General features: G+C 42.3%; 1 protein-coding gene across 1 annotated transcript; it reads left to right on the top strand.

Moving 5' to 3' along the window:
- Positions 1 to 888: 888 nt before the first annotated feature.
- On the top strand, positions 889 to 12,860 carry LOC306925130 (uncharacterized protein; the record flags this gene model as incomplete). The annotated part of the gene is made up of 4 exons (XM_079503812.1): positions 889 to 985; positions 2,820 to 3,213; positions 8,119 to 8,736; positions 12,793 to 12,860. Exons 2-4 carry the CDS (start codon positions 2,880 to 2,882, stop codon positions 12,858 to 12,860), a joined length of 1,020 nt encoding a protein of 339 aa, XP_079359938.1. The 5' UTR covers positions 889 to 985; positions 2,820 to 2,879.
- Between the last annotated feature and the right edge of the window lie 3,025 nt (positions 12,861 to 15,885).

Here is a 15,885-nt window from a genome sequence, read left to right as displayed (position 1 = left end):
AAATTAACCTGTTGGTGGCGCTATAACAGGCCAATGTGAAAAGGGTGGGATATATTCCTCAGCCTAGTAAGAAAATGTGTGAAAGATTTCACGTAAATTGCATGCTGCGTTCATGGTTTGAGGCTTTTGTTCAAAACGGGGCAATCTTGCAAACTGTGAAAGCCAATTATAGCCAATTAGGATGGAATATGAGATATCGGACAGATCCGACTTGAGCACATGACCATAGAGATACTGTGTAACGATTTGTGAGATTTTTGGACAGAATCTGGAGGAGTAATATCATAAAATGTGTTTTACAAAAGTCGGCCTCCTGGTGGTGCTATAAAAGGCAGATGCGGAAAATGCAGGTCAAAGGTTTGTCCTTGGCCTCTAGGGAGTGTGCATGCAACGTTTCACGCAGATCGGTGCAGTTTTAGGTAAAAAATTTGAAAAGCTGCCTCATGGTGGCGCTATAACAGGCCATTCTGGAAAATGTGGTTCATCGTTGGCATCCAGGGAGTGTGTGTGCAAAGTTTGGCATCGACCGGGTTAACGGTGCCGGAGATTAGCTGGTAACAGACGGACGGAAGGACGGACACACGGACGGAGTGCAAAACATACTCTCTCCCCATGCCTTCGGCCTGGTGGAGACAAAAACAAGTGTAGGCCTATGTGTGATGTATGTGGGGGTAAGAGTGGAAGACATTTTGAACTGTTAGATTTGATTCATCAAATGGATTCTATACGTTTATATTTAAAATACTTCGATGAGATCACAGTACATAGCTGTTCCATTGTATTACACTGTACCATGGCTCCCCCTAGTGACCGTCTATGGTACGTGCACCGTGCACGCTTCCAGCAGCAGCAGCGCTAGACTGCGCATGTGCACAATCCTGTGAGTGTTGGTGTGAGTGTTTGTTGACACTTTAATTAATATACAACACTGTTTTCGTTTGAAAACGGTGTCGTCGTTAAGCAGCTCAACCCTGAAACACAGCAGGTAAAATGAACTGATCCACCTTGTTTTTACTACATTTATCTTTTATATTATTGACTCATCTTTTAACAACAACATGCCAACATGACGAGTACTTCTCTTAAGCAGTAGTTAATTCTAGCAGCAGTATAATAATATTGTAAGTCGCTCCTCCAAAGGGAGCTATAGCTCTCTTGTCTACGTGGCCTGTTGCCTGCCTGCCTGCTCTGCTGAGTTGGAGATCAGGGTTCGATTCCAGCTCAGCGTGCTATAGCCTACGGTACAATATATACATTGTTGCATAATCACTATTATTAATGTAACCATAACGTTACATCAGTGTGTTGTACTATTGCAGAGAGAGAGAGAGAGAGAGAGAGAGAGAGAGAGACGAATGCACAGGTCAAAATACAAAAACCCATGCATCAAAATACTGATATATTATTGATTTGCAAACATGACCCGCTTTAATTTGGCCCTACTTCAGTCTATTTAGAGTTGTATTATAATGTTTTTGTCTTTTATGTCCAATGTATTTGTATTTAGTTTATACAGTTAACATACAACCTATAATTAAAGGCATTTGATAGACTGAATGTTACTTTTTAGGATTCCTGTTGAAAAATAGCAAAAAATAACTCAGGATAACTCAATAGCAAAAATAGCTGATCTACAAGCTCAAAACGTGTCACACTGCGACGTGTTTTGAGCTTGTAGATTGGCTATTTTTGCTACGACAGTAATATGCAATATGGCCCTCTGGAGTGAGTGTGGAAATATAGTGGCCCTCTGGAGTGAGTGTGGAAATATAGTGGCCCTCTCCATCATCAAAGTTGCCCACCCCTGACCTAAGCCATTCCAGCGGCAGCCTATGAAAATAGGCAGGGGTGAGGTGGGTTTGGGGAGTGAGGCCAAGTTGTTGCCTGACCAGTTTGTTTTGGGAAGTCTGGAGCCTTGTTTTAAGGTGCTGTGGTACCAAGAGGCATGCATAGTCAAAGAAACCTTGCACGAGCCTACGAGGGCTCCTTAGGTTAGGGTCTTCAAGGTGTTTTTGTTGACCAGTGAGGAGATCCTGTATAGGAATCTTGTTCTTTGGTTGACTTTTCTGATTACGTTGGTAGCTGATTTGGTATAATTTACAATTACAATTTACAATTTAGGCATCTGTTTCAAATGCTATCTAAGTCTAAAAAGTGCTACCATAAGTGCTATGGGCCATGATGGAGTCTGAAAATGTAGGTTTTCAGACTACGGCGGAAGATTGGGAGTGATGCTGCAGTTCTGATTGCAACGGGGAGTGCATTCCACAGTTTTGGGGCCAGAAGGTAGAAGAGTTTGGGACGTGTGAAGCGTTGTCCCGGCGTTTTTAGTGAGGGTACTTCCAGCTTTCCTGCGTTGGCTGATCTGAGTGCGCGGGAGGGTTTGTAGGGTTCAATCATGCTTGCAAGATATGGGGGGGCCATACCTTTGGTTGCTTTGAATGCCAGCATCAGAGTTTTGTATTCTGTGCGGGCAGCGACCGGGAGCCAGTGCAGAGAGCGGAGCAGGGGGGAGACATGTGAGAATTTTGGCTGGTTGAAGACCAAGCGAGCTGCGGAATTTTGGATCAGTTGGAGAGGCTTAAGTGCACATGCCGGTAGGCCAGTAAGGAGGGAGTTACAATAGTCAAGTTTTGACAAGACTGTTGTCTGGAGGAAAATTACTCCTGAAAGGAAGGCCCTTTTGCAAGCACCAGTCACATAATATTTTAGGCCAATACAAACAAAAAAAACTATATAACAAATTTCCCACTCCACACCCCCGGCTGCGAGACTAGGTCTCCAGTTATTAAAGTCCTTCCTTATTCACTTGATTTCAGACCGGAGTCCAGACTGCAGGTGAAGATGAACTCTCCAGACTCATAAGAACTACAATACCCATGATGCATCACTCCCAGGTGAAGATGACCTCTCCAGACTCAGCCAAGGACGTTTCTATTCAACAGGAAGCTGAAGACGTTTCTATTAAACAGGAACCTGAAGACGTTTCTATTCAACAGGAAGCTGAAGACGTTTCTATTAAACAGGAAGATGAAGTCGTTTCGATTAAACAGGAAGCTGAAGACGTTTCTATTAAACAGGAAGCAGAAGACGTTTCTATTAAACAGGAACCTGAAGACGTTTCTATTAAACAGGAACCTGAAGACGTTTCTATTAAAAAGGAAGCAGAATATGTTTCTATTAAACAGGACGCTGAAGACCAGCCACACCTCAGTAAGTTTCTTTTGCTTTTCTTTTCTTTAATATTTTTTGTTCTGTAGGGCTGCCACAATGTCTTATTTTCACTTGACAATAACAATGGCAAACTAGAAAATATTGTTCCTGAAGAAACAATGTGGACAACGTTAGTTATGCCCTGGCTTCACAACATCCTGGCAGGCCAGAGCAGCAGCCGTAGTAGATACAGGCGATTGAAAGAAACAGATAGAATGGGTGTTTATGGTCACGACGATCAAGCTAGCGCGATCCAGTGTTATTGACAACAGCTAGCAACCAGATGCTAACGTGAGTAGCATTATGACTTGATCAATCAAAAGCACTATGAAAGAGAAATTGCCGTAGATCAACGGCAATGCGTGGAGCGTAACATTTATTAATTGGAACCTTGTGGGGGGATGGGGGATTTGTAAAATGAAAAACTTGGCGGACTAACTGTTAACAACTTTCAAACAAGTATTTGCAAGCTTAGTGTCTGCACTTTCTTACTCTTTACAAAAGTGAAACATTACCATTATGTGCGACGCAATTTCTATCAGGTGTGGAAAAATACTTGCTTGGCCGACTGGCAGCGTGAACAAGAGAAAATTGGCGCTGATCGTTAGAGCAGTTTGTGAGATTTGATCGCTAAAGCAGTTTGTGAGATTTGAGGGCTACAGTAGTTTGTGAAATTTGCCCCAGACACACAGGTAGACAGATTCACAGACTCAGACCCATTTACAGACGACCAGACACACAGGCAGACAGATTCACAGACTCGCAGACCCATTTACAGAAACCCAGACACACAGGCAGACATATTCACAGACTCACAGACACATTTCCAGACGTACAGAGCTATGCAGTGGACATCTTTTACATAGATTGTTAAGCTACTATCGGTCCACATTTCAAGCTTTCATTGTCAGAAGTGCTTCGGTTTCATAACGTCATGCACTGAAGGCTCATACATAGTCTGGATTTTCGGTGGTGAGGTGACCACCGAACTACAACATGACGTCACGAGCCGTGGTGAAGAGCAAACCACCGCCACCGCCCCAGCCCTTCTCTCTGTTTTTACTCACCACCACTCAACGTTATTTCAGCTCCGGTGGTCACCTCACCACCAGAGCGGTGGTCACCTCACCACCGAAAATCCAGACTATGAATGAGCCTTAAGTGGCATGACTAATTTACTTCCAAATCAGAGCTCGGGTGTGAAGTATCATTTTTAGGGCCCGAGCACTGCACAGTAGTGCGAAGCCCTGTTGAAATCGCAGTGATTATTGTTTGCTTGTTGATTCCCCCAAATTAATTGTGTTTTTGAGGCGCGTACTCGAAAAGTTGTGAAACTTGCAAACACATCACAAGTGGCGTAAAGTTGCGCATTTTAATAGTCTAATGGCTCAATAGCGCCCCCTACAAAACGTTGTGCCTCAAGCCCCACAATACGGTTTCACCTACATATACGGAAATTGGTACCCACCTGTACCATGTCCCGACTTGCAAAAAAGTCTCTTGGCGCCATGACCTAAACGGAACAGGAAGGCGGCCATTTTCAATTTATTGTTGCGTTTTGGTGCAATTTATGCCATTTCCATTTCCACACAAACGACCTTAACGATGAAAAGTCAAAATCGCGAGTTTTCATAACATGGCGTGACCGTGGCGAAGCGTCAAACTTCAACGCCAAACAGAAAGTGAAAATAACAGCTGATTGGTCGATATTTGAAAGTTCATATTTTTTGCTATAACCTTTCAATGGTTTGTCATTCAGACTTGTGGGTGGTGTCATCGGACTTGGTTTTGAGTCCTTGCCCTTCATTGGTATAACGTAGCCCCGCCCCTTCTTCTGATTGGTCGATATTTCATAGTTCCTAATTTGTCCTATAATTTTTCAATGGTTTGTCATACAGACGTGTGGGTGGTGTCATCGGACTTGGTTTTGAGTCCTTGACCTTCATTGGTGTAACTTATGCTGCATTCACATGGAATCAGGCAAGCGGTAGACGGCAAACAGCAAAACCTGCTGGATGGCACGGAACGGTAAAAAGTTTATATATTTTAACATTGATGCTGTCTACAGTTACCGTCGCCGGTTCTGGCTGCCGGGCTGCCGTGCCATCCTGTTCTGTCCTGCTCCCGTCCACTAAAATGACATGCCGTCTGCTGTCTACCGCTTGCCTGATTCCATGTGAATGCAGCATTCTGAAGAATGGCCCCTTCTTCTGATTGGTCGATATTTGATAGTTCCTATTTTGTCCTATAACTTTTCAGTGATTTTTCATACAGACTCGTGGGGGGTGTCATTGGACTTGGTTCAGAGTCCTTGTCTTTCATTGGTGAAACTTGCCCCGCCCCCTCTTCTGATTGGTCAATATGTTATAGTTTCGTCGTACAGAGTCATGAGTCACCTCATTGGACCCATTTGAGTCATTCAGTAGAGTTACTTAGCTCTGCTCCCATTTCTGATTTTCTGATATTTGCCTGTAACTTGCATCGTTGCTTGCAGCTTTAATTAGTGTGGTTGCCTATGGCGACCATACTATTGTTCCCCTACTTTGGAATACTTTGCCACGCTACTCCTCCCACAGTTTTTGCCGCACGCACTCGAGCCATATGTCAAATCGACCGGCTTCGTCGGGAATCGTGTGCTATCTCCTTGCTAAGAGATCCGTTGTATAGTTGAATTGATATTCATTAATTACTTCTCCATTGACTTATAATGGGAAGATCGAAGACTAATTACGGCTCCAATTTAAGTATTTTTCCCCTTGTAGACCGTAAGCACCATATTTACAAGACTTAGGCTGGAGGTTCATAATAATTATGAAAATTTATTGAAAAGGAATTACATCACTCAGCCTCATGGTGGCGCTATAACAGCCCACTTCACGTTTTTCCCTATAACTCTTGAACCGTAAGTCATAAAATCAAAATGTCATTTTCCATGGATTCCTTGGATCATGACGGATCCCCACATAGCCCATTTCCGTCTAGAATGAAATTGCACCAAATTTGCATTTACTTCAAAACACACTTTTTGCTCACCCTCCAACACATTTTGTCCAAATCTCACACAAATTGGTACACATGATCTCTGGCGCGATCCGATTACTTGACCTCAGGCAGAATTTTTATATTCCCTAACGTTTGGTCGTAATAGGCTTCCGAAGTTAGTAGGAGGGGCCTATTTACAAAGAATGCCACAAATAATGACCGGAACGTTCAATCCACCCCGCATTTTTAATCACATATCGATCGAGAGTGGTTCAATCAATGCAGCGCCAAAAGCAATTCCATTTTCACCCATAGGGGGCGCCACAAATGTCGCCGTTTGTTGAAAAAACAATATGTTGGGGGGGATCCATCCGCACCAAAATACTTACACATGATCTCAGGGGTGATGTGACCATTTAATTGACTCATACAATTTGTGGGATGGGCTTATTTTTGAAATCAGGATCCGACCAGCACCAAATTTGAATAGCATGTTGTTTGGACTTGGCCTCTAACGCAACACCTCCTGGCAGACTCCTTGGGTCCCCGACGACATCGGTGCGACGGGTGTGATGGAGGCAACCATACTTTGCAATTTCCCAGAATTGCTTCTTTCTAGTTAGTGTGGTTGCCTATGGGCAACCATACTATTGTTCCCCTTACCTTTTCTTTCTTTCTTTCTTTCTTTCTTTCTTTCTTTCTTTCTTATTCTGTATAAACTTTATTTTGCCGTGCTACTCCTCCCACAGTTTTTGCCAAACATACTCGAGCCATATGTCAAATCGACCGGCTTCATCGGGAATCGTGTGCTTGTTGATTGATAAGAGAAATGTTGTATAGTTTAATTGATATTAATTAATTAGTGAATTAATTTTCCCCATTCACTTGAATGGGAAAATGGGAAAACTCACATTCAACTATTTGTTTCTCTGAGACCGTAAGGGCTGTAGTTACAACACTTGGAGGGGAGGTTCATAATAATTATCAAAATGAATTAACATATAATTATATCGGTCGGCCTCATGGTGGCGCTATAACAGCCCACTTTACGTTTTGCATTATAACTCTTGCACGGTAGGTCGTAAAATCAATCCCTGGATTCCTTGAGTCCTGACGCATCTCCCCATATAGGCCACGCCCATTTGCGTCAGGATAGATTTTCCGCTATTTAGAATTTTCTTCAAAAGAAGAAAAAATACAGATTTTGGCCAAATCTCACAAGAATCGGTACACATGATCTCCGGACCTATCCGATTAAAACAGCAGAGTCAGAATTTTGATAGTCCATATCGTTCGTCCGTAATCAGCTTCCAAAGTTAGTGGGAGGGGCCTATTTTACAAAAGACGGCACAAATCACGAACGGAATGTCCGATCCATCCCAAATTTTTCTCAAATGTCGAGGGTGGCTTAATAAACACAGAGCCAAAAGCTATTCTATTTTCATCTATAGGGGGCGCCACAATTGCAAAAACACTTACCCGTTTGTTGCAAAAACATGATTTCGGTGGGGGAAAACCCTCCCAATTACTTACACATGATCACAAGGGTGACTTTACATTGTAATTGGCTAGCAAAATTACCGGGAGGGGCCTATATTAGCGAGTGAGGCAACCACACTTTGCAATTTCCCAGAATTGCTTCTTTCTAGTTTAAATTGTTTCAGAATTTCATGATTCAAATGAAATATTTGCTGTAACATCATTATTCTTTTGGTGTTAAAGTAAATATTACTTCACATGATTGTTTTTGTATTTTGCTAAAATCTTGCTAAAACTTTCAGAACTGTAGTAACCTGTAGTTAATAACGGTATGTCAATCTTATCTTGGTAGGTTAGCCCCTTTTGTACATGGAACATGGAAGAAGAATGGATTTACATTTTAGGAATCCAGTGTTGACCATCATGTTATGTTTCTGCTCCTAGACATCCTGCACATGGTTGTGTGTAAAGAGGAGGTTTCCCCTGAAGAGGAGAGTTGCTCTGGTCTGCTCCAGGAGGAACCAGAGCCTCCACAAATTAAAGATAAACAGGAGGAGCTTAAAGAGGAACAAGAAGAGCTACTTCAAAGACCAGAGGAACCTGCTGGGTCAATGTTGACAATGCTAGAAGTGAAAGGTGAAGAAGAAGAAGAAGATGATGATGATGATGATGAAGACATATCTTCCCACTGCTCTGAAATTGAAGTTGAACTTGAATCTGACACTGAAGTCACTGAAGACAGTGAAGATTGGGAGGAGACCAGTGAGGACGATGATGACGAACGCCGTGACAAGAGTTTCAGTGACTCAGGTTCCCTGAAGAAGCACCAGCGTGTCCATACTAGAGAAAAACCTTTCCAATGTAAGCATTGTGACAAGAGTTTCAGTTTGTCAGGTAACCTGAAGATACACCAGCGTGTCCACACTGGAGAAAAACATTTCCAATGTAAACATTGTGACAAGAGTTTTACTGCATCATCTTCCCTGAAAACACACCAGAGTGTCCACACTGGAGAAAAACGTTACCAATGTAAACATTGTGACAAGAGTTTCAGTGTTTTAAGTAATTTGAAGACACACCTTCGTGTTCACACTGGAGAAAAACGTTTCCAATGTAAACATTGTGACAAAAGTTTCACTAAATCATCTTCCCTGAAGACACACCTTCGTTTCCACACAGGAGAAAAACCCTTCCAATGTAAACATTGTAACAAGAGTTTTACTACATCATCTTACCTGAAGACACACCTTCGTGTCCACACTGGAGAAAAGCCTTACCAATGTAAACATTGTGACAAGAGTTTCAGTCAGACAGGTGACCTGAAGAAACACCAGCGTATCCACACTGGAGAAAAACCTTGCCAATGTAGACATTGTGACAAGAGTTTCAGACAGACAGGTGACCTGAAGAAACACCAGCGTATCCACACTGGAGAAAAACCTTTCCAATGTAAACATTGTAGCAAGAATTTCAGTGATTTAAGTAATTTCAAGACACACCTTCGTGTCCACACTGGAGAAAAACCTTTCCAATGTAAACATTGTAGCAATAGTTTCAGTTACTCGGGTTCCCTGAATAGACACCTTCGTGTCCACACTGGAGAAAAACCTTTTCACTGTAAACATTGTAACAAGAGTTTCAGTCAGTCAGGTGAACTGAAAGCACACCAGCGTGTCCACACTGGAGAAAAACCTTTCCAATGTATACATTGTAACAAGAATTTTACTAAATCATCTTCCCTGAAGACACACCTTCGTGTCCACACAGGAGAAAAACCCTTCCAATGTAAGCATTGTGACAGGAGTTTCAGTGTTTTATATAATTTGAAGACACACCTTCGTGTCCACACTGGAGAAAAACCTTTCCAGTGTAAGCATTGTGACAGGAGTTTCAGTGTTTTAAATAATTTGAAGACACACCTTCGTGTCCACACTGGAGAAAAACCTTTCCAATGTAAACATTGTAACAAGAATCTTACCTCATCATCTTCCCTGAAGAAACACCAGCGTATCCACACTAGAGCTGGCAAAGTCCGACCTAGATCCGATTTTTTCCGAGAGACCCGACCCAGCCAGGCAGACATAAATGTGGACTATATAGAAATAATATAACGTTTTTTTTAGACTGTTTTAAACAAAATAATTGTATTTTATATTAATGTCAGATTTCTTTAAAGGTTTATTCGTTGTTTTAGTATTTAATTTCAATATTTTACAGAGGGGCTGATGAAAAGAGTAATTAAGGGGCAATTATGGGCACTAGATTTGCCCGTAAACCTCAAGTTTAGCAGCATATACAGTAATATACGGTAATATACAGGTGTGATGGTACAATTCGGGAGTTTACCGGAGTTTGTTGGAAAGTTTAACAGTTTCCTGTAATATACACATCCGTATTCCATGCTTTTTGCGCAGTGATAAGTTTGTAGCGGTCGGTAGTACTTGCGCGCTCTGCTTGCGCACTAGTAGGCAAGTTGGCACTCGACAGCGTGCAGTTCTAGTTTTTTCATGTAATGATATGTTTTTGTTATTGATGATATTGAATTTTGTTGAGTGGCGCTAGCCCTCCTATGGGGCTTTATCTTTGTGTGAACACAACCATGATGATTTGTATTGGCTGAACATCATCCCATAGCAATGACTTGATTGGCTGATGTACATTGAGGATACATGGCAGAGAAGTGATGATGCCAAAAGTGATTGGCGGGAATTACATTTTTTATGATTTGATTGACAGAGCATGGAATGTGATGTATGATGATAAGACTTTACAAGTGTGATTTTTGTTATGCTTCATGTCTGAATTGATTGCATAGGGCCTAAACCTAAATGGACCGCAAGGACTTTTTTGTGCTATCCCTTTTGGAATACGGGTTTGACTGAACTCTGTTGTATTTACATTTATGTCTAAACTATTCAATCAATCAATCAATCAATCAATCAATCAATCCTGTCAATAGAGGTGTCCATTCTCCTGCTCTTTTTTTTTTTTTTTTACTCATGTTAAACCCTTAAAGGACAACTTTTACCCAGGGGGCAAACCACCCCTTTTTTTTGGGAAACCTGCAACATCAAAGGTTGTCCAACAGAAATAATATCTATGCCCCATTGCCCCCGTAGGATCACAACCTATATGGACACACAATGTCAATTATTTTGCTGGAAATCCAATATGGCCATCACAATATTAGCCCCCATTTAATATAATGCAGCCCCAGAGACAGACATACAGACAGACAGAGACTAGTCCATGGAGTAATACAAGGATAGAGACCGAACCGGAGCGTTAGCGCTGCCCCCCATGCCAGCTATTCATTTCGATGGAAGTTGCTCAGTGGCGTTTTGAAGCACCCGAAAGACTGCCGGAAGTACAATTATAACTCAATGGCTCGAGTGAGCGGAAGATATGTCCGGATCTCAAATTGGAGGTCCGGTATGACGCACATTACGCACATGACGTCACTGAACGTCCGTCCACCTCCATGAACGTGCTGCAGTTCCACTTTTCGCTAGTAGGTAGTGGCAGCTTCAACGTTGGATAGCCTTACCGGGGGCTTGGACTAGTCGCTGTGCTTGGCAGGCTTTAGGGCTTTCCACAGCTACCCCACAACACAGCAAGAGCAGAGCAGAATACTAAATATACAATAACTAAACATAAATCTCACTTGAATTGGATTGCAATACTTTACAATTTCATCATTAAAAAAAAACCCATTTATTTATTTTTTTGGGGGGAAGGGGGGCTCCAGCCCCCCCTATTTCATTATTTGATAGCCGCAAGACCGCGGTGAAGTTGGTTTCAGGTTTGATATTCACCCATTTGGATATTCGAACATTTTAGGGGCCGTCAATAAATTACAGATTGCATTTATTTTTTTATGCAATATCTCGACAAAACCACCAGGACACACCAAGACATCACATACATGCATACATACATGTGTGCAAATCCTCAAGGTAATTTTTGTATGAATTTCTGAAATCTAAGAAATTAATAACTTTTTGGTCTTTGACTTTGACAATAAAATCTTCATTCAAATTATTTGTCAGTAATTTATTTTGAAGAATTACCTCAAAGGTTATTGTTTATGATTTTCTGAAATCCAAGAAATTCAATAACTTTTGTGTGAGACCCACTGCTCTATAATCATTGTGCAGGAATAACTGAGATGGAAACCAAACCAAACCCTAACCTCACAGGAAGCCACGGGTCATTTGTAACCTGCAGCACGGGCGAAACGCCAGCGCTAGCGGGCAGAACAGAGCCTTCAAGCAAGCTTGTTTCGTCAAACCACGTGACTCCCATTAAAAACGAATTACGAGCTGCTCTGCCCTCTCTCTCCCCAGAACAGAGACAGAACACCTGTTTCACCTGACAGTGTGACTGGAGCCATAAAGGTTAAAGGTTACTGCACAGCTGGTTCTTCATTATCATCTCCTAACCACCAAACACAACAACAACAACCAGTAAGACGCCTGAGGGCGAGAAGCGACCTCTCCATAAAGGTTGAGGTCGCTTGCACTGGATACATATGGAGCGTGTCTTGAGTATACAGGGTTTGATGAGGTCAGATCAACATATGGAATGGATAAGTTCCAATGTTCCAATATATGGAAATCTAAGGGTGTCAGTGGTGTCAGTGTCTTGAGTGTACAGGGTTTGATGAGGGCCCAGGTAGGGCCGGGCCTTCATTTTTGGGCCTGTTGAGAACTCTAGTTTTCGCCGGCTGCCGTGTGCGGCTGCACAAATAACTTTGGGGCAGGCCCGGCTAGAGTTTAAATGGACAGGTATCAGTCAAAAGGGAGACATCGAAGAGGAAGGATGGATGAGGAAGGATCAACATATATCCATATATTAATATTGATGACATCAGGGATCTCCATATATGGGCTTAATTGCGACAGCAGGTGGCATTTAATATGATATGATCCCTGATTTACTAGGGATCATTTCATCCCTGAAGATGTCATAGTGATGTCACGAGACCTATGTCATAGTGATGTCACGAGACCTGGGCATATATGGGGGCTTTCCCCATGTATGGGGATTGTGAGTGACGTGACGTGACTTGAGTGATGTGACGTGCCGTGAGTGACGTGACGTGCCGAAAAACACAAGGTTTCATAGTTAACTGCGTCGCAAGTTCGCAACAACAACAAATACACAACGCAGAGACTGGTTCCTGAGACAGAGGGTGGGATTTTAATCACACCAGAGCTAAGGACACTCATTTCAGGATTGCACAAGTAAATCATAAAACATCAAACAAAGTAATTAGCAAATTTGGCAACATAAATAATACAACAATGGACACACATAAATGAAAAGGTAAAAAAACAAGTGTAAGGCTATGTGTGATGTATGTGGGGGTAAGAGTGGAAGACATTTTGAACTGTTAGATTTGATTCATCAAATGGATTCTATACGTTTATATTTAAAATACTTCGATGAGATCACAGTACATAGCTGTTCCATTGTATTACACTGTACCATGGCTCCCCCTAGTGACCGTCTATGGTACGTGCACCGTGCACGCTTCCAGCAGCAGCAGCGCTAGACTGCGCATGTGCACAATCCTGTGAGTGTTGGTGTGAGTGTTTGTTGACACTTTAATTAATATACAACACTGTTTTCGTTTGAAAACGGTGTCGTTAAGCAGCTCAACCCTGAAACACAGCAGGTAAAATGAACTGATCCACCTTGTTTTTACTACATTTATCTTTTATATTATTGACTCATCTTTTAACAACAACATGCCAACATGACGAGTACTTCTCTTAAGCAGTAGTTAATTCTAGCAGCAGTATAATAATATTGTAAGTCGCTCCTCCAAAGGGAGCTATAGCTCTCTTGTCTACGTGGCCTGTTGCCTGCCTGCCTGCTCTGCTGAGTTGGAGATCAGGGTTCGATTCCAGCTCAGCGTGCTATAGCCTACGGCTACGGTACAATATATACATTGTTGCATAATCACTATTATTAATGTAACCATAACGTTACATCAGTGTGTTGTACTACTGCAGAGGAGAGAGAGAGAGAGAGAGAGAGAGAGAGAGAGAGAGAGAGAGAGAGAGAGAGAGAGAGAGAGAGAGAGAGAGAGAGAGAGAGAGAGAGAGAGAGAGAGAGAGAGAGAGAGAGAGAGAGACGAATGCACAGGTCAAAATACAAAAACCCATGCATCAAAATACTGATATTATTGATTTGCAAACATGACCCGCTTTAATTTGGCCCTACTTCAGTCTATTTAGAGTTGTATTAGGCCTATAATGTTTTTGTCTTTTATGTCCAATGTATTTGTATTTAGTTTATACAGTTAACATATAATTAACATATATATAACCTATAATTAAAGGCATTTGATAGACTGAATGTTACTTTTTAGGATTCCTAAAGAACTCAGGATAACTCAGGATTTCAATAGCAAAAATAGCTGATCTACAAGCTCAAAACGTGTCACACTGCGACGCGTTTTGAGCTTGTAGATTGGCTATTTTTGCTACGACAGTAATATGCAATATGGCCCTCTGGAGTGAGTGTGGAAATATAGTGGCCCTCTGGAGTGAGTGTGGAAATATAGTGGCCCTCTCCATCATCAAAGTTGCCCACCCCTGACCTAAGCCATTCCAGCGGCAGCCTATGAAAATAGGCAGGGGTGAGGTGGGTTCGGGGAGTGAGGCCAAGTTGTAGCCTGACCAGTTTGTTTTGGGAAGTCTGGAGCCTTGTTTTAAGGTGCTGTGGTACCAAGAGGCATGCATAGTCAAAGAAACCTTGCACGAGCCTACGAGGGCTCCTTAGGTTAGGGTCTTCAAGGTGTTTTTGTTGACCAGTGAGGAGATCCTGTATAGGAATCTTGTTCTTTGGTTGACTTTTCTGATTACGTTGGTAGCTAATTTGGTATAATTTACAATTACAATTTACAATTTAGGCATCTGTTTCAAATGCTATCTAAGTCTAAAAAGTGCTACCATAAGTGCTATGGGCCATGATGGAGTCTGAAAATGTAGGTTTTCAGACTACGGCGGAAGATTGGGAGTGATGCTGCAGTTCTGATTGCAACGGGGAGTGCATTCCACAGTTTTGGGGCCAGAAGGTAGAAGAGTTTGGGACGTGTGAAGCGTTGTCCCGGCGTTTTTAGTGAGGGTACTTCCAGCTTTCCTGCGGTGGCTGATCTGAGTGCGCGGGAGGGTTTGTACGGTTCAATCATGCTTGCAAGATATGGGGGGGCCATACCTTTGGTTGCTTTGAATGCCAGCATCAGAGTTTTGTATTCTGTGCGGGCAGCGACCGGGAGCCAGTGCAGAGAGCGGAGCAGGGGGGAGACATGTGAGAATTTTGGCTGGTTGAAGACCAAGCGAGCTGCGGAATTTTGGATCAGTTGGAGAGGCTTAAGTGCACATGCCGGTAGGCCAGTAAGGAGGGAGTTACAATAGTCAAGTTTTGACAAGACTGTTGTCTGGAGGAAAATTACTCTGGCTGAAATGAAGGCCCTTTTGCCAGCACCAGTCACATAATATTTTAGGCCAATACAAACAAAAAAAAACAAATTTCCCACTCCACACCCCCGGCTGAGAGACTAGGTCTCCAGTTATTAAAGTCCTTCCTTATTCACTTGATTTCAGACTGGAGTCCAGACTGCTGGTGAAGATGAACTCTCCAGACTCATAAGAACTACAATACCCATGATGCATCACTCCCAGGTGAAGATGACCTCTCCAGACTCAGCCAGGGACGTTTCTATTCAACAGGAACCTGAAGACGTTTCTATTCAACAGGAAGCTGAAGACGTTTCTATAAAACAGGAAGCTGAAGTCGTTTCTATTAAACAGGAAGCTGAAGACGTTTCTATTAAACAGGAAGCAGAAGACGTTTTTATTAAACAGGAACCTGAAGACGTTTCTATTAAACAGGAACCTGAAGACGTTTCTATTAAAAAGGAAGCAGAATATGTTTCTATTAAACAGGACGCTGAAGACCAGCCACACCTCAGTAAGTTTATTTTGCTTTTCTTTTCTTTAATATTTTCTGTTCTGTAGGGCTGCCACAATGTCTTATTTTCACTTGACAATAACAATGGCAAAATATAGCTGCAAGCAGCGATAAAGCGGGACCAAGTTGTCGGTACCGGGATTTGAACTCACAACCTTGTGGACCGAAGGCGGGAGCTCTACTGACTGAGCTACACAGAGACAATCAGTTACTACATTGTAAACAGTA

This window comes from Electrona antarctica (assembly GCF_951216825.1).
Source record: "Electrona antarctica genome assembly, chromosome: 6".
Classification (NCBI taxonomy): domain Eukaryota; kingdom Metazoa; phylum Chordata; class Actinopteri; order Myctophiformes; family Myctophidae; genus Electrona; species Electrona antarctica.
This window is presented reverse-complemented; position numbering and strand designations above follow the sequence as displayed.